Source organism: Ranitomeya variabilis, chromosome 6, assembly GCF_051348905.1.
Source record: "Ranitomeya variabilis isolate aRanVar5 chromosome 6, aRanVar5.hap1, whole genome shotgun sequence".
In the NCBI taxonomy this organism is placed as follows: domain Eukaryota; kingdom Metazoa; phylum Chordata; class Amphibia; order Anura; family Dendrobatidae; genus Ranitomeya; species Ranitomeya variabilis.
This window is the reverse complement of record NC_135237.1, coordinates 215,898,269-215,913,913: the sequence shown is the minus strand read 5'-3', so window position 1 is coordinate 215,913,913 and position 15,645 is coordinate 215,898,269. Positions and strand designations below refer to the sequence as shown.

Sequence of the window (15,645 nt, the reverse complement as noted above, 5' to 3'; positions counted from 1 at the left end):
TTTTTTTTTTCTGTAGTCTGCTTGGTCTCTTCTTCCCTCTTTTTCTCTGGGTGGCTGAGGAGTCTGGTGCTAGCATGGATGTTCAGGGATTGGCTTCTCGTGTGGACCAGCTTGCTGCTAGGGTACAGGATATTTCTGATTATATTGGTCAGACTCCAGTTTTGGAGCCTAGGATTCCTACTCCTGATTTGTTTTTTTGGGGACAGGTCAAGTTTTTGAGTTTTAAAAACAACTGTAAACTGTTTTTTGCTCTGAAACCTCGATCCTCTGGTGATTCCATTCAGCAGGTTAAAATTGTCATCTCCCTGCTGCGTGGTGATCCTCAGGATTGGGCATTTTCCCTGGAATCTGGGAATCCGGCCTTGCTTAATGTAGACGCCTTTTTTCAGGCTTTAGGATTATTATATGATGAACCAAATTCGGTAGATCAAGCGGAGAAGACCTTGTTGGCCCTGGTTCAGGGTTAAGAAGCAGCAGAGTTGTATTGTCAGAAATTTAGAAAATGGTCTGTGTTGGCTAAATGGAATGATGAAGCTTTGGCGGCAATTTTCAGAAAGGGTCTTTCTGAATCCGTCAAAGATGTTATGGTGGGGTTTCCCACGCCTTTCGGTCTGAATGATTCTATGTCTCTGGCCATTCAGATTGATCGGCGCTTGCGGGAGCGCAGAACTGTGCGCGCTGTGGCGTTGTCCTCAGAGCAGATGCCTGAGCCAATGCAGTGTGATAGGATTCTGTCTAGAACGGAACAACATGGATTCAGACGTCAGAATAGGTTGTGTTTTTATTGTGGCAATGCTTCTCATGTCATTTCAGTCTGCCCTAAGCGTACAAAGAGGATCGCTACTTCATTTACCATCAGTACTGTACAACCTAAATTTCTGTTATCTGTGTCCTTGATATGCTCATTGTCATCATTTTCTGTCATGGCGTTTGTGGATTCAGGCGCCGCCTTGAACTTAATGGACTTTGAGTTTGCCAGGCGTTGTGGATTTCCCTTGCAGTCTTTGCAGAACCCTATTCCTTTAAGGGGCATTGATGCTACACCTTTGGCTAAAAACAAGCCCCAGTTCTGGACACAGGTGACCATGTGCATGGCGTCAGCCCATCAGGAAGATTGTCGATTTTTGGTGTTGCATAATTTGCATGATGCTATCATGCTGGGTTTTCCGTGGTTGCAGGTACATAATCCTGTGTTGGATTGGAAGTCTATGTCTGTTGCTAGGTGGGGATGTCAGGGGGTTCATAATGACGTTCCTTTGATGTCAATCTCCTTTTCTTCCTCTTCTGAAATTCCAGAGTTTTTGTCTGATTTTCAGGATGTATTCGATGAGCCCAGGTCCAGTTCCCTCCCACCGCATAGGGACCGTGATTGTGCGATTGACTTGATTCCAGGCTGTAAGTTTCCTATGGGCCGACTTTTCAACCTGTCTGTGCCTGAACATACCGCCATGCGGAGTTATGTTAAGGAGTCTTTGGAGAAAGGGCATATTCGGCCATCTTCTTCACCGTTGGGAGCGGGTTTTTTTTTTGTTGCTAAGAAGGATGGCTCCTTGAGACCCTGTATTGATTATCGCCTCTTGAATAAGATCACGGTCAAGTTTCAATACCCTTTACCTCTGCTTTCTGATTTGTTTGCTAGGATTAAGGGGGCTAGTTGGTTTACGAAGATTGACCTTCGGGGGGCATATAATCTTGTTCGTATTAAGCAGGGTGATGAATGGAAAACTGCGTTTAATACGCCCGAAGGCCATTTTGAATACCTTGTGATGCCATTCGGGCTCTCTAATGCTCCATCTGTTTTTCAGTCCTTCATGCACAATATCTTCCGGACTTATCTTGATAAATTCATAATTGTATATTTGGATGACATTTTAATTTTTTCCGATGATTGGGAGTCCCATGTGGAACAGGTCAGGATGGTATTTCAGATCCTTCGAGATAATGCCTTGTTTGTGAAGGGGTCTAAGTGTCTCTTTGGAGTGCAGAAGGTTTCTTTTTTGGGCTTCATTTTTTCTCCCTCATCTATAGAGATGGATCCGGTTAAGGTTCAGGCCATTCATGATTGGATTTAACCCACATCCGTGAAGAGCCTTCAGAAATTTTTGGGCTTTGCTAATTTTTATCGCCGTTTCATTGCTAACTTCTCCAGTGTGGTTAAACCCTTGACCGATTTGACGAAGAAAGGCGCTGATGCGACGAATTGGTCCTCTGCGGCTGTCTCTGCCTTTCAGGAGCTTAAACGCCGATTTACTTCTGCCCCGGTGTTGCGTCAACCGGATGTTTCTCTTCTGTTTCAGGTTGAGGCTGACGCTTCTGAGATTGGGGCAGGGGCCGTTTTGTCTTAGAGGGATCCTGTTGGTTCCATGATGAAACAGTGTGCATTCTTTTCCCGTAAATTTTCGCCTGCTGAACGCAATTATGATGTCGGCAATCGTGAGTTGTTGACTATGAAGTGGGCGTTTGAGGAGTGGCGACATTGGCTTGAGGGAGCTAAGCACCGTATTGTGGTCTTGACTGATCATAAAAATTTGATTTACCTCAAGTCTGCCAAGCGGCTGAATCCTAGACAGGCTCGATGGTCCTTGTTTTTTTCCCGTTTTGATTTCGTGGTCTCGTATCTTCCGGGTTCTAAGAACATTAAGGCTGATGCCCTCTCTAGGAGATTTTATTGCCCGATTCTCCTGAGGTCCTTGAACCGGTCGGCATTCTGAAAGAAGGGGTGGTTCTTTCTGCCATTTCCCCTGATTTACGACGGGTTCTTCAGGAATTTCAGGCTGACAAACCTGACCGCTGTCCAGCGGGGAAACTGTTTGTTCCTGATAGATGGACTAGTAGAGTGATTTCTGAGGTTCATTGTTCTGTGCTGGCTGGCCATCCTGGTATTTTTGGTACCAGAGATTTGGTGGGTAGGTCCTTTTGGTGGCCTTCTTTGTCACGTGATGTGCGTTCTTTTGTGCAGTCCTGTGGGACTTGTGCGCGGGCCAAGCCTTGTTGTTCCCATGCTAGCGGGTTGCTTTTGCCTTTGCCGGTCCCTGAGAGGCCCTGGACGCATATTTCTATGGATTTTCTTTCTGATCTTCCGGTTTCCCAGAGGATGTCTGTTATCTGGGTTGTTTGTGACCGGTTCTCTAAGATGGTTCATTTGGTGCCTTTGCCTAAATTGCCTTCCTCTTCTGATTTGGTTCCGTTGTTTTTTCAGCATGTGGTTCGTTTGCATGGTATTCCGGAGAATATTGTGTCTGACAGAGGTTCCCAGTTTGTTTCTAGGTTTTGGCGGGCCTTTTGTGCTAGGCTGGGCATTGATTTGTCTTTTTCTTCTGCATTTCATCCTCAGACAAATGGCCAGACCGAGCGAACTAATCAGACTTTGGAAACTTATTTGAGATGCTTTGTGTCTGCTGATCAGGATGATTGGGTGGCTTTCTTGCCATTGGCTGAGTTTACCCTTAATAATCGGGCTAGTTCGGCTACCTTGGTTTCGCCCTTCTTTTGTCATTTTGGTTTTCATCCTCGTTTTTCTTCGGGGCAGGTTGAGCCTTCGAACTGTCCTGGTGTGGATTCTGTGGTTGACAGGTTGCAGCAGATTTGGGCTCATGTGGTGGACAATTTGGTGTTGTCCCAGGAGGAGGCTCAACGTTTTGCTAACCATCGTCGGTGTGTTGGTTCCCGACTTCGGGTGGGGGATCTGGTTTGGTTGTCTTCCCGTTATGTTCCTATGAAGGTTTCTTCCCCTAAGTTTAAGCCTCGGTTTATTGGTCCTTATAGGATTTCTGAGATTATTAATCCGGTGTCTTTTCGATTGGCCCTTCCGGCCTCTTTTGCTATCCATATTGTCTTCCATAGATCCTTATTGCGGAAATATGTGGTGCCCGTTGTTCCCTCTGTTGATCCTCCGGCCCCTGTGTTGGTTGATGGGGAGTTGGAGTATGTGGTTGAGAAAATTTTGGATTCTCGCTTTTCAAGGCGGAGGCTTCAGTACCTTGTCAAATGGAAGGGTTATGGCCAGGAGGATAATTCTTGGGTTTTTGCCTCTGATGTCCATGCTGCTGATTTGGTCCGTGCCTTTCATCTGGCTCATCCTGATCGGCCTGGGGGCTCTGGTGAGGGTTCGGTGACCCCTCCTCAAGGGTGGGTACTGTTGTGAATTCTGCTCTTGGGTTCCCCCGGTGGTTGCTGGTGGTAATGCAGTTGTCCCTGGGTTGCAATCCTGGGCAGGTGTTCCTGCTGATTGCAGCTCTGACTGGGGTATTTAGGTGTGCAGGATTCATTAGCCCTTGCCAGTTGTCCATTGTTCTTGGAGGTTATGCATCTCTGTCTGGTTCCTCCTGACCTGCTGCCAAATCAGCCAAGATAAGTGTCTGGTTTTGTTTTTGCTGCACACATGCGGTGTGCTTTACAATTCAGTGCTATTCATTGTTTTTTCTTGTCCAGCTTAGACTGTGTTTGGATACTTTCAGTCAAGTTGGATTCTCAGGAGATGCAGAGATACATTCCATATCTTTAGTTAGATGGTGGAATTTTTTGTATTGTCTGCTGTGGATATTTTTAGGGTTTTAATACTGACCGCTTAGTATTCTGTCCTATCCTTTCCTATTTAGCTAGCATGGCCTCTTTTGCTAAATCCTGATTTCTGCCTGCGTTTGTCTTTCCTCTTATACGCACAGTCAATATTTGTGGGGGGCTGCCTATCCTTTGGGGTTCTGCTCTGAGGCAAGATAGAATTCCTATTTCCATCTATAGGGGTATTTAGTCCTCCGGCTGTGTCGAGGTGTCTAGGATGTGTTAGGTACACCCTACGGCTATTTCTAGTTGCGGTGTCAGTTTAGGGTTTGCGGTCAGTACAGGTTCCACCTTCTCCTGAGAAAGTTTCATGCGGCTCCAAGGTCACTGGATCATAACAGGTTTCACACCTCCTGATATTTCCAGTACCGGAAAAAATGGTACTGGAGATATCAGTGTCCGTGTGTGTACTTTGTGCGGCACACGTGTGGCAACCGTATGACGCCCGTGTGCCGCATCAGGACCACACGGATGGCCGCAGGGAAGCAGCGCTACAGTAAGCGCTGTTCCCCTGCGTGTGGTGCCGCAGCCGGCTGTCATCCATTCTTCTCCCCTGCTCGACCGGTGATCAGGGGAGAAAGAGTGAATGATATGCAGGGGGCACAGGCTCAGTAACTAGCGGTGACATCATTGGCTCTCAGCAGTCACTCAGGAATACACTATAAATGCAAAGGGCAAAACAAATACAAATATAGGAAGGAGCAAATAAGACAAAGGGAAATACACCACCAGCAACGATACTCCAACTACTAGCTCACAACTCCAGACCGAGATAACCATGCACAAGACAGAAGCTATAATCGGCGACGCCAAATGTTCAGGAGAACTATTTAAAGGCAGAGGGCATGGCCCAGCTTCCAATCCGAGCACCAGGTAAATTAACCCCGGACCAGCTAGATAAAATCTAGCCGACGCCAATGAGCGCATAGTGGTCAAAAGCAGAATTACCGCTGTCTGTCGAACGACCTGGTCTGAATAGCGTCCGACATGACAACATCACAATTGAAGTCACTTTGAGTGGTCTATATGATAGAAAATACCCAAGTGTGACACCATTCTAAAAACTGCACATCTCAAGGTGCTCAAAACCACATTCAAGAAGTTTAGTAACCCTTCAGGTGTTTCACAGAAATTTTTGGAATGTTTAAAAAAAATGAACATGTAACTTTTTTTCACAAAAAAATTTACTTCAGCTCCAATTTGTTTTGTTTTACCAAGGGTAACAGGAGAAATTGGACCCCAAAAGTTGTTGGCAAATTTGTCCTGAGTACGCCCTTACCCCATATGTGGGGGTAAAACACTGTTTGGGTGCATGGCAGAGCTCGGAAGGGAAGGCGCACCATTTGACTTTTCAATGCAAAATTGACTGGAATTGAGATAGGACGCCATGTTGCATTTGGAGAGCCCCTGCTGTGCCTAAACAGTGGAAACCCCCCCCAAGTGACACCATTTTGGAAAGTAGACCCCCTAAGGAACTTATCTAGATGTGTTGGGACAACTGTGACCCCCAGGTGTTTCACTACAGTTTATTAACGCAGAGCCGTAAAAATAAGAAATCCTTTTTTTTCCACAAAAATTATATTTTAGCCCCCAGTTTTGTATTTTCCCAAGGGTAACAGGAGAAATGTATCCCCAAAAGTTGTTGCCAAATTTGTTCTGAGTACGCTGATACCCCACATGTGGGGAGGAACCACCGTTTGGGCGCATGGCAGAGCTCGGAAGGGAAGGAGCGCCGTTTGGAATGCAGACTTAGATGGATTGGTCTGCAGGCGTCATGTTGCATTTGCAGAGCCTCTGATGTACCTAAACAGTAGAAACCCCCCACTAGTGACCCCATAATGGAAAATAGACCCCTCAAGGAACTGATCTAGATGTGTTGTGAGAACTTTGAACCCCAAAGTGTTTCACTACAGTTTATAAAGCAGAGCTGTGAAAATAAAAAATCCTTTTTTCCACAAAAATTATTTTTTAGCCCCCAGTTTTGTATTTTCTCAAGGATAATAGGAAAAATTGGACCCCAAAAGTTGTTGTCCAATTTGTCCTGAGTACGCTGATACCCCGTATGTGAGGGGGACTCACCATTTGGACGCATGGCAGAGCTCGGAAGGGAAGGAGTGCCGTTTGGAATACAGACTTAGATGGATTGGTCTGCAGGTGTCACGTTACATTTGCAGAGCCCCTGATGTACCTAAACAGTAGAAACCCCCCACAAGTGTCACCATATTGGAAAATAGACCCCCCAAGGAACTTATCTAGATGTGTTGTGAGAACTTTGAACCCCCAAGTGTTTCACTACAGTTTATAACGCAGAGCCGTGAAAATAAAAAATAAAAAATTTTCCACAAAAATTATTTTTTAGCCCCAGTTTTGTATTTTCCCTAGGGGAACAGGAAGAATTGGACCCCAAACGTTGTTGTCCAATTTGTCCTGAGTACACTGATACCCCAAATGTGAGGGGGAACCACCATTTGGGCCCATGGCAGAGCTCGGAAGGGAAAGAGCACTGTTTTACTTTTTCAATGCAGAATTGACTGGAATTGAGATCGGACGCCATGTCACGTTTGGAGAGCCCCTGATGTGCCTAAACAGTGGAATCCCCCAATTCTAACTGAAACCCTAACCCAAACACACCCCTAACCCTAATCCCAACCCTAACCGTAACCCTAACCACACCACTAACCCGAACATGCCCCTAGCCCTAATCCCAACTACACCCCTAACCCCAACACACCCCTAACTTTAATCCCAACCCTAACCACACCCCTAACTCCAACACATCCCTAACCTTAATCCCAACCAAAACCCTAACCACACACCTAACCCTAATACCAACCCTAATTCCAACCGTAAATGTAAGCCAAACCCTAACTTTAGCCCCAACCCTAACTTTAGCCCTAACCCTAACTTTAGCCCCAACCCTAACTGTAGCTCCAACCCTAGTAAACCCAGGAGAAGGTAGGAGACCCTCTGAACAATGCGATCACATCCCGTTGTTCTGAGGGTCTCAGGGAAGTACGCAGGGAACCCCCTCCCTGCGCGATGCTTCACTATGCCGCCGGAACGCTGCGATCATGTTTGATCGCAGTGTTCTGGGGGTTAATGTGCCGGGAGCGGTCCGTGCCATAGTGCCGGATGTCAGCTCTAATAGTCAGCTGACACTCGGCGGTGATCGGCCGCGCTCCCCCCGTGAGCACGGCCGATCGCCTAAGACGTACTATTCCGTCTATGGGAAGTAGGGCCCGGGTCATATGGACGGAATAGTACGTCTAATGGCAGAAAGGGGTTAAGCTACATGTCGACATGGTCTAAATGATGAAGCAAAGTGGATGTGATTTCATGAAAGGTCCCGACCTCGGTGCATCGAAAGACACTGCTGAACTCTGCGATTTTGGTGCTTTTTTTCTTTAATAGGCTTCAATGTGGAGCCTAAAAAAACCGCATGTAAAAACAAATACTGTTGCATTTTTAAGCACAGAATCAACCCTTCTCTGTAGTATTAAAAAAGCATTAAAAACTCATATTCAAATCTGTACCAAAAACACATTAAACATGTGGGAGAACATATCAAAAGAAACGCATCAAACACGCAGTAATCAGAAGATTGTTATTGTGTCGTTATAGAATATACCCATGTGTGAACTCTGCCTCAGCGTTATATTTTTGCTAAATTTTTTGTGGGTTTAATAGAAAAGACATGTTAATCATGTAATTTTCTTATGACATTTTCGGATTCCCATAAATAATCCGTGTTACAGTTGTGGCCAAAAGTATTGACACCCCTGCAATTCTGTCAGATAATACTCAGTTTCTTCCTGAAAATGATTGCAATCACAAATTCTTTGGTATTGTTATCTTCATTTAATTTGTCTTAAATCAAAAAACACAAAAGAGAATGAAGCAAAAAGCAAAACATTGATCATTTCACACAAAACTCCAAAAATGGGCCAGGCAAAAGTATTGGCACCTCAGCCTAACACTTGGTTGCACAACCTTTAGCCAAAATAACTGCGACCAACCGCTTCCGGTAACCATCAATGAGTTTCTTACAATGCTCTGCTGTAATTTTAGACCATTCTTCTTTGGCAAACTGCTCCAGGTCCCTGATATTTGAAGGGTGCCTTCTCCAAACTGCCATTTTTAGATCTCTCCACAGGTGTTCTATGGGATTCAGGTCTGGACTCATTGCTGGCCACCTTAGAAGTCTTCTCCAGTGCTTTCTCTCAAACCATTTTCTAGTGCTTTTTGAAGTGTGTTTTGGGTCATTGTCCTGCTGGAAGACCCATTACCTCTGAGGGAGACCCAGCTTTCTCACACTGGGCCCTACGTTATGCTGCAAAATTTGTTGGTAGTCTTCAGACTTCATAATGCCATGCACACGGTCAAGCAGTCCAGTGCCAGAGGCAGCAAAGCAACCCCAAAACATCAGGGAACCTCAGCTAGCGACACATCATGCAGCCGCTATGGGGCCCCTGTGAGGCAGGGGGGGCCCGCCTGCCACCATTGCCGACTCCTCTGCTGCCGCCGCATTGAACTATATCGGCGTCTGCCGGTACAGTTCAAAGCAATGATGGAGGAGAGAACGTCAGCTGACGCTCCCTCTCCCATCATTCCCCGCTCTGCCTCTGACACTGTGGGTGCGAGATGACATCATCGCACACTCGCTGTGTGCCAGGCAGTGCAGCCGCTGAGACAGGAGCAGGGAGCAGCGCAGGCACGAGGAGAGGTGAGGAGTGTGTTTTTTTTAATTTTTTTTACTATAACAGTGAGTACTGGACTGTGGGACCATTCTCGGGGGGGGAGGTGCGGGCTGTGCTATATACTACATGGCTGCGCTATATGCTACGTGGGCTGTGTTATATACTACATGGCTGTGATATATGCTACGTGGGCTGTGTTATATACTACGTGGGCTGTGTTATATGCTACTTGGCTGTGCTACATACTAGTGGGCTGTGTTATATACTATGTGGCTGTGCTATATACTACATGGCTGTGCTATATACTGCGTGGCTGTGCTGCATACTATGTGGGCTGTGCTATATAGTATGTGGGCTGTGTTATATGCTATGTGGCTGTGCTATATACTCCATGGGCTGTGTTATATACTACGTGGCTGTGCTACATACTATGTGGGCTGTGCTATACAGTACGTGGGCTGTTATATGCTACGTGGCTGTGCTATATACTACATGGATGTGCTATATACTACATGGCTGTGCTATATGCTACATGGGCTGTGTTATATACTACTTGGGCTGTGTTATATGCTACTTGGCTGTGCTACATACTAGTGGGCTGTGTTATATACTATGTGGCTGTGCTATATACTACGTGGCTGTGCTATATACTATGTGGCTGTGCTACATACTATGTGGGCTGTGCTATATAGTATGTGGGCTGTGTTATATGCTATGTGGCTGTGCTATATACTCCGTAGGCTGTGTTATATACTACGTGGCCGTGCTACATACGTGGGCTGTGCTATATAGTACGTGGGCTGTGTTATATGCTACATGGCTGTGCTATATACTACATGCCTGTGCTATATGCTACGTGGGCTGTGTTATATGCTATGTGGCTGTGCTATATACTACGTGGGCTCTTATATGCTACGTGAGCTGTGTTATATACTACGTGGCTGTGCTATATTCTACGTGGCTGTGTTATATGCTATGTGGCTGTGCTATACACTACGTGGCTGTGCTACATACTATGTGGGCTGTGTTATATGCTATGTGGCTGTGCTATATACTACGTGGGCTGTGCTATATACTACGTGGCTGTGCTATATACTACTTGGGCTGTGCTATATACTACGTGGGCTGTGTTAAATGCTACGTGGCTGTGCTATATACTACGTGGGCTGTGTTATATAGTACGTGGCTGTGCTATATACTATGTGGCTGTGCTCTATACTACGTGACTGTGCTATATACTACGAATGCTGCGTTATATGCTATGTGGGCTGTGCTATAAACTACGTGGCTGTGCTATATGCTACTAGTGATGAGCGAGTATACTTGTTGCTCGGGTTTTCCCTAGCACGTTCGGGTGGTCTCCGAGTATTTGTGACTGCTTGGAGATTTAGTTTTTGATAATGCCGCTGCATAATTTACGGCTGCTACCCAGCTTGAGTACATGTGAGGGTTGCCTGGTTGCTAGGACATCCCCACATGTAATCAAGCCATCTAGTAGCCGCAAATCATGCAGCTGCGGCAAGGAAAACTAAATCTCCAAGCAGTCACAAATACTCGGAGACTACCCAAGTGTGCTAGGGAACACCTGAGCAATGAATATATTCTCCCATCACTATATGCTACCCATTTTGCACTTTTACAAATGTTCTACGTTAATACTTTCTAATGTTTACTTTAAATAGTTTTCCATAAAAAAAATTGTCATATTCAATGTATGCAGTTTTTTCTTTGCAGCAAGTTCAGCTAACAATAAAATGCCTACTGGTAACTGAGGAAGAGGGAATAGGTCACAAAAATTGGCATATAGGGGGTTGACTTATATAAAGCCCCTCTGCTGTATGATATTGTAGAATTTACTATAGCTAGCACTCATGTAAGAAGTGAAATCTGGCATTGTACTATACCTATATTTCTCTGCTGTATCTGTGCATCATGAATCACGGTATATGTTAAAGGGGGGGCACTGAGATTCTTTCGCCCGGGGCCCTCAAAACCCAGGAGCGGGCCCTGTTGCCGGCTTTTCTATAGAACACCGATGCGTATTTCTCGCAAGTCACACTGATGGTCCGTGTGGTGTGCGAGATTTTCTCCCATAGACTTGCATTGGCGATTCTCGGCCGAGATACGCTGACAATCGAAGCATGCTGCGATTTCACTCGCACACTGAATATGGCCGAGAAAGTATCGGATGATGGGAGCTGCCATAGATTAATTGGTCCGAGTGCTATGCGATATTTTATCGCATTGCACTCATCCGTATTAAGGTCTAGTGTGACTCCAGCCTAAGTGAGAAGATAGTATCAACCACTGAGGACTCTCTAGTCTAAACATTTTTCTATCTACTGGCTAACACGGTACCAAGATATATATTTTCCTATATCAATTATTATATTGTCAGATCTTGATTTGACAGAACTCACGGAGCGATATTTCTTCTTTTGTGGGCTGAATGTGTTAGTTGGAAATGGCAATGTTAGACAACAGATCAGGGAACAAGCATCTGGCACATTTCCTTCTTGTTATCACAAAGTACAATGGGGGAGGGGGCAGCACGACTTCCTAAACTATGCAGCCCCTGATCCAGAGCTGCAGCCATCTGCGCCCTTTTCAATGGACTCTTCCTGCCTGACCTGAAGTTCAGCTCTGGAATTCTCCGCTAGCCTGCCCCTGGCTGAGTGCCAGTGACTACTGCTAGCCACTCCATGAGCCCATCACTGGTCACTTCAGAGATGATGCATCGGAAATATTACTCTTACAGCCAGCAGACCAGTGCGTAAGTCCTGTGCCATGCAGAATATGCCCCTCCACACGTCGCATAACATCCAACAATGTACACGAGTGACACACATCACTCACCCACAGCTTCAGGGAGCCACACGGCGAGCAGGAGCAGGGAAAGCCCGGACAGTCCTGATGCGGCAGCTGCTGACATGACCCTCACAGGAGCAGAGACCATCACATCACCTCAGTGCTGCTGCTCCCCCTCCTCCAGTCCTTGCTGCCAGGGTCCCCTCTTGCTTCCTTCCTTCTCCTCCTCTTCCCCTTCCCCTCACTCCTCCTCTGTATGGATTTCTTCCTACCCACCCCCAATTCTCCCCCTTCATCTCACTTTTCTACGAAGTGCTGAAGACGATGCTGAAGTTAGTATCTTATTCAGCAATTTTTCTGTTTTTTATAGGTTTAACAACAAAAAATAGGCATCACAATAATAACGTGCAATGCAGCGAGATGCCCTGATGTGAATACAGTTAACCCCTTAGTGACAGAGCCAATTTGGTACTTAATGACCGAGCCAATTTTTACAATTCTGACCAGTGTCACTTTATGAGGTTATAACTCTGGAACGCTTTATCGGATCCCGCTGATTCTGAGATTGTTTTTTCGTGACATGTTGTACTTCAAGTTAGTGGTAACATTTCTTCGATATTACTTGCGATTATTTATGAAAAAAATGGAAATATGGCGAAAATTTTTAAAATTTTGCAATTTTCAAACTTTGTATTTTTATGCCCTTAAATCAGAGAGATATGTCACAAAAAATAGTTAATAAATAACATTTCTCACATGTCTACTTTACATCAGCACAATTTTGGAAACAATTTTTTTTTTTTGTTAGGGAGTTATAAGGGTTAAAAGTTGACCAGCAATTTCTCATTTTTACAACACCATGTTTTTTTTAGGGACCACATCACCTTTGAAGTGATTTTGAGGGGTCTATATGATAGAAAATAACCAAGTGTGACACCATTCTAAAAACTGCACCCCTCAAGCTGCTCAAAACCACATTCAAGAAGTTTATTAACCCTTTACGTACTTCACAGGAACTAAAACAATGTGGAAGAAAAAAATGAACATTTTACTTTTTTTTGCAAACATTTTACTTCAGAACCATTTTTTTTAATTTTCACAAGTGTAAAAACAGAAATTTAACCACAAATTTTGTTGTGCAATTTTTCCTGAGTACGCCGATACCCCATATGTGGAGGTAAACCACTGTTTGGGCGCACCGCAGAGCTTGGAAGTGAAGGAGCACCGTTTGACTTTTTCAATGCAGAATTGGCTGGAATTGAGATCGGACGCCATGTCGCGTTTGGAGAGCCCCTAATGTGCCTAAACAGTGGAAACCCCCCACAAGTGACACCATTTTGGAAACTAGACCCCCCAAGGAACTTATCTAGATGTGTGGTGAGCACTTTGAACCCCCAAGTGCTTCACAGAAGTTTATAACGTAGAGCCGTGAAAATAAAAAATCGCATTTGTTTTCACAAAAATGATTTTTTCGCCCACAAATTCTTATTTTCACAAGGGTAGCAGGAGAAATTAGACCACAAAAGTTGTTGTGCAATTTCTCCTGAGTACGTCGATACCCCATATGTGGAGGTAAACCACTGTTTGGGCGCACCGCAGAGCTTGGAAGTGAAGGAGCACCGTTTGACTTTTTCAATGCAGAATTGGCTGGAATTGAGATCGGATGCCATGTCGCGTTTGGAGAGTCCCTGATGTGCCTAAACAGTGGAAACCCCCCACAAGTGATACCATTTTGGAAACTAGACCCCTTAAGGAACTTATCTAGATGTGTGGTGAGCACTTTGAACCCCCAAGTGCTTCACAGAAGTTTATAACGTAGAGCCGTGAAAATAAAAAATCTCATTTTTTCTACAAAAATGATCTTTTTGCCCCCAAATTTTTATTTTCACAAGGGTAACAGGAGAAATTAGACCACAAAAGTTGTTGTGCAATTTCTCCTGAGTACGTCGATACCCCATATATGGGGGTAAACCACTGTTTGGGCGCACCGCAGAGCTTGGAAGAGAAGGAGTGTCGTTTTACTTTTTCAATGTAGAATTGGCTGGAATTGAGATCGGACGCCATGTCACGTTTGGAGAGCTGCTGATGTGCCTAACCAGTAGAGACCCCCCACATATGACACCATTTTGGAAACTAGACCCCTTAAGGAACTTATCTAGATGTGTGGTGAGCACTTTAAACCCCCAGGTGCTTCACAGAAGTTTATAACGTAGAGCCGTGAAAATAAAAAAATCAAATTTTTTCTACAAAAATGATCTTTTTGCCTCCAAATTTTTATTTTACCAAGGGTAACAGGAGAAAATGGACCCCAGAAGCTGTTGTACAATTTGTCTTGAGTACGCCGACACCCCATATGTGGGGGTAAACCACTGTTTGGGCGCATGGCTGAGCTCGGAAGCAAAGGAGCGCCATTTGACTTTTCAATGCAAAATTGACTGGAATTGAGATCGGACGCCATGTCGCGTTTGGAGAGCCCCTGATGTGCCTAAACAGCAGAAACCCCCCAAAAGTGACCCCATTTTGGAAACTAGACCCCCCATGGAACTTATCTAGATGTGTAGTGAGAACTTTGAATGCCCAAGTGCATCACAGAAGTTTATAATGCAGAGTCGTGAAAATAAAAAATATATATTTTTTAACAATAAAGATTTTTTAGCCCCCAAGTTTTTATTTTCACAAGGGTAACAAGAGAAATTGGACCCCAAAAGTTGTTGTCCAATTTGTCCTGAGTATGCTGGTACCCCATATGTGGGGGTAAACCACTGTTTGGGCGCACGGCAGAGCTCGAAGGGAAGGAGCGCCATTTTGGAATGCAGACTTTGATAGAATTGTCTGCGGGCGTTATGTTGCGTTTGCAGACCCCTAATGTACCTAAACAGTAGAAACCCCCAACAAGTGACCCCATTTTGGAAAATAGACCCCCTAAGGAACTTATCTAGATATGTGGTGAGAACTTTGAAAGCTCAAGTGCTTCACAGAAATTTATAATGCAGAGTAGTGAAAATAAAAAAATTCCAACAAAAAAGATTTTTAGCCCCCAAGTTTTTATTTTCACAAGGGTAACAGGAGAAATTGGACCCCAAAAGTTGTTGTCCAATTTATCCCGAGTACGCTGATGCCCCATATGTGGGGGTAAACCACTGTTTGGGCGCACGGCAGAGCTCAGAAGGGAGGGAGAACCATTTGACTTTTTTAGCGCAAAATTGGCTGTCATGTTTGGAGACCCCCTGATGTACCTAAACAGTGGAAACCCCCCAATTCTAACTCCAACCCTAACCCCAACACAGCCCTAACCCTAATCTCAACCCGATCCATAATCCTAATCACAACCCTAACGATAATCACAACCCTAACCCCAAAACAGCCCTAATCTCAACCCTAACCATAACCCTAATCAAAACCCTAAATCCAACACACCCCTAACCCTAATCCCAACCCTAACCCTAATCCCAACCCTAATCCCAAACGTAACACTAATCCCAACCCTAATCCAAACCCTAACCCTAATCCCAACTCTAACCCTAACTTTAGCCCCAACCCTAACTTTAGCCCCAACCCTAACCATAACTTTAGCCCCCGT

General features: G+C 45.0%; 1 protein-coding gene across 4 annotated transcripts in view; it reads right to left on the bottom strand.

Annotated features, from left to right (window-relative positions):
* Window positions 1-12,312, bottom strand: part of RECK (reversion inducing cysteine rich protein with kazal motifs) — a 1,181,658-nt gene extending 1,169,346 nt beyond the window's left edge. For 2 of the 4 annotated variants that reach the window (XM_077269433.1, XM_077269437.1), the window contains exon 1: window positions 12,114-12,308. In XM_077269433.1, the coding sequence (XP_077125548.1) occupies window positions 12,114-12,213 (100 nt within the window). In that variant the 5' untranslated portion in view covers window positions 12,214-12,308. Of the gene's footprint in view, window positions 1-12,113 lie in introns of all 4 variants that reach the window. The other 2 variants (XM_077269439.1, XM_077269436.1) reach the window with 2 other exon arrangements.
* Between the last annotated feature and the right edge of the window lie 3,333 nt (window positions 12,313-15,645).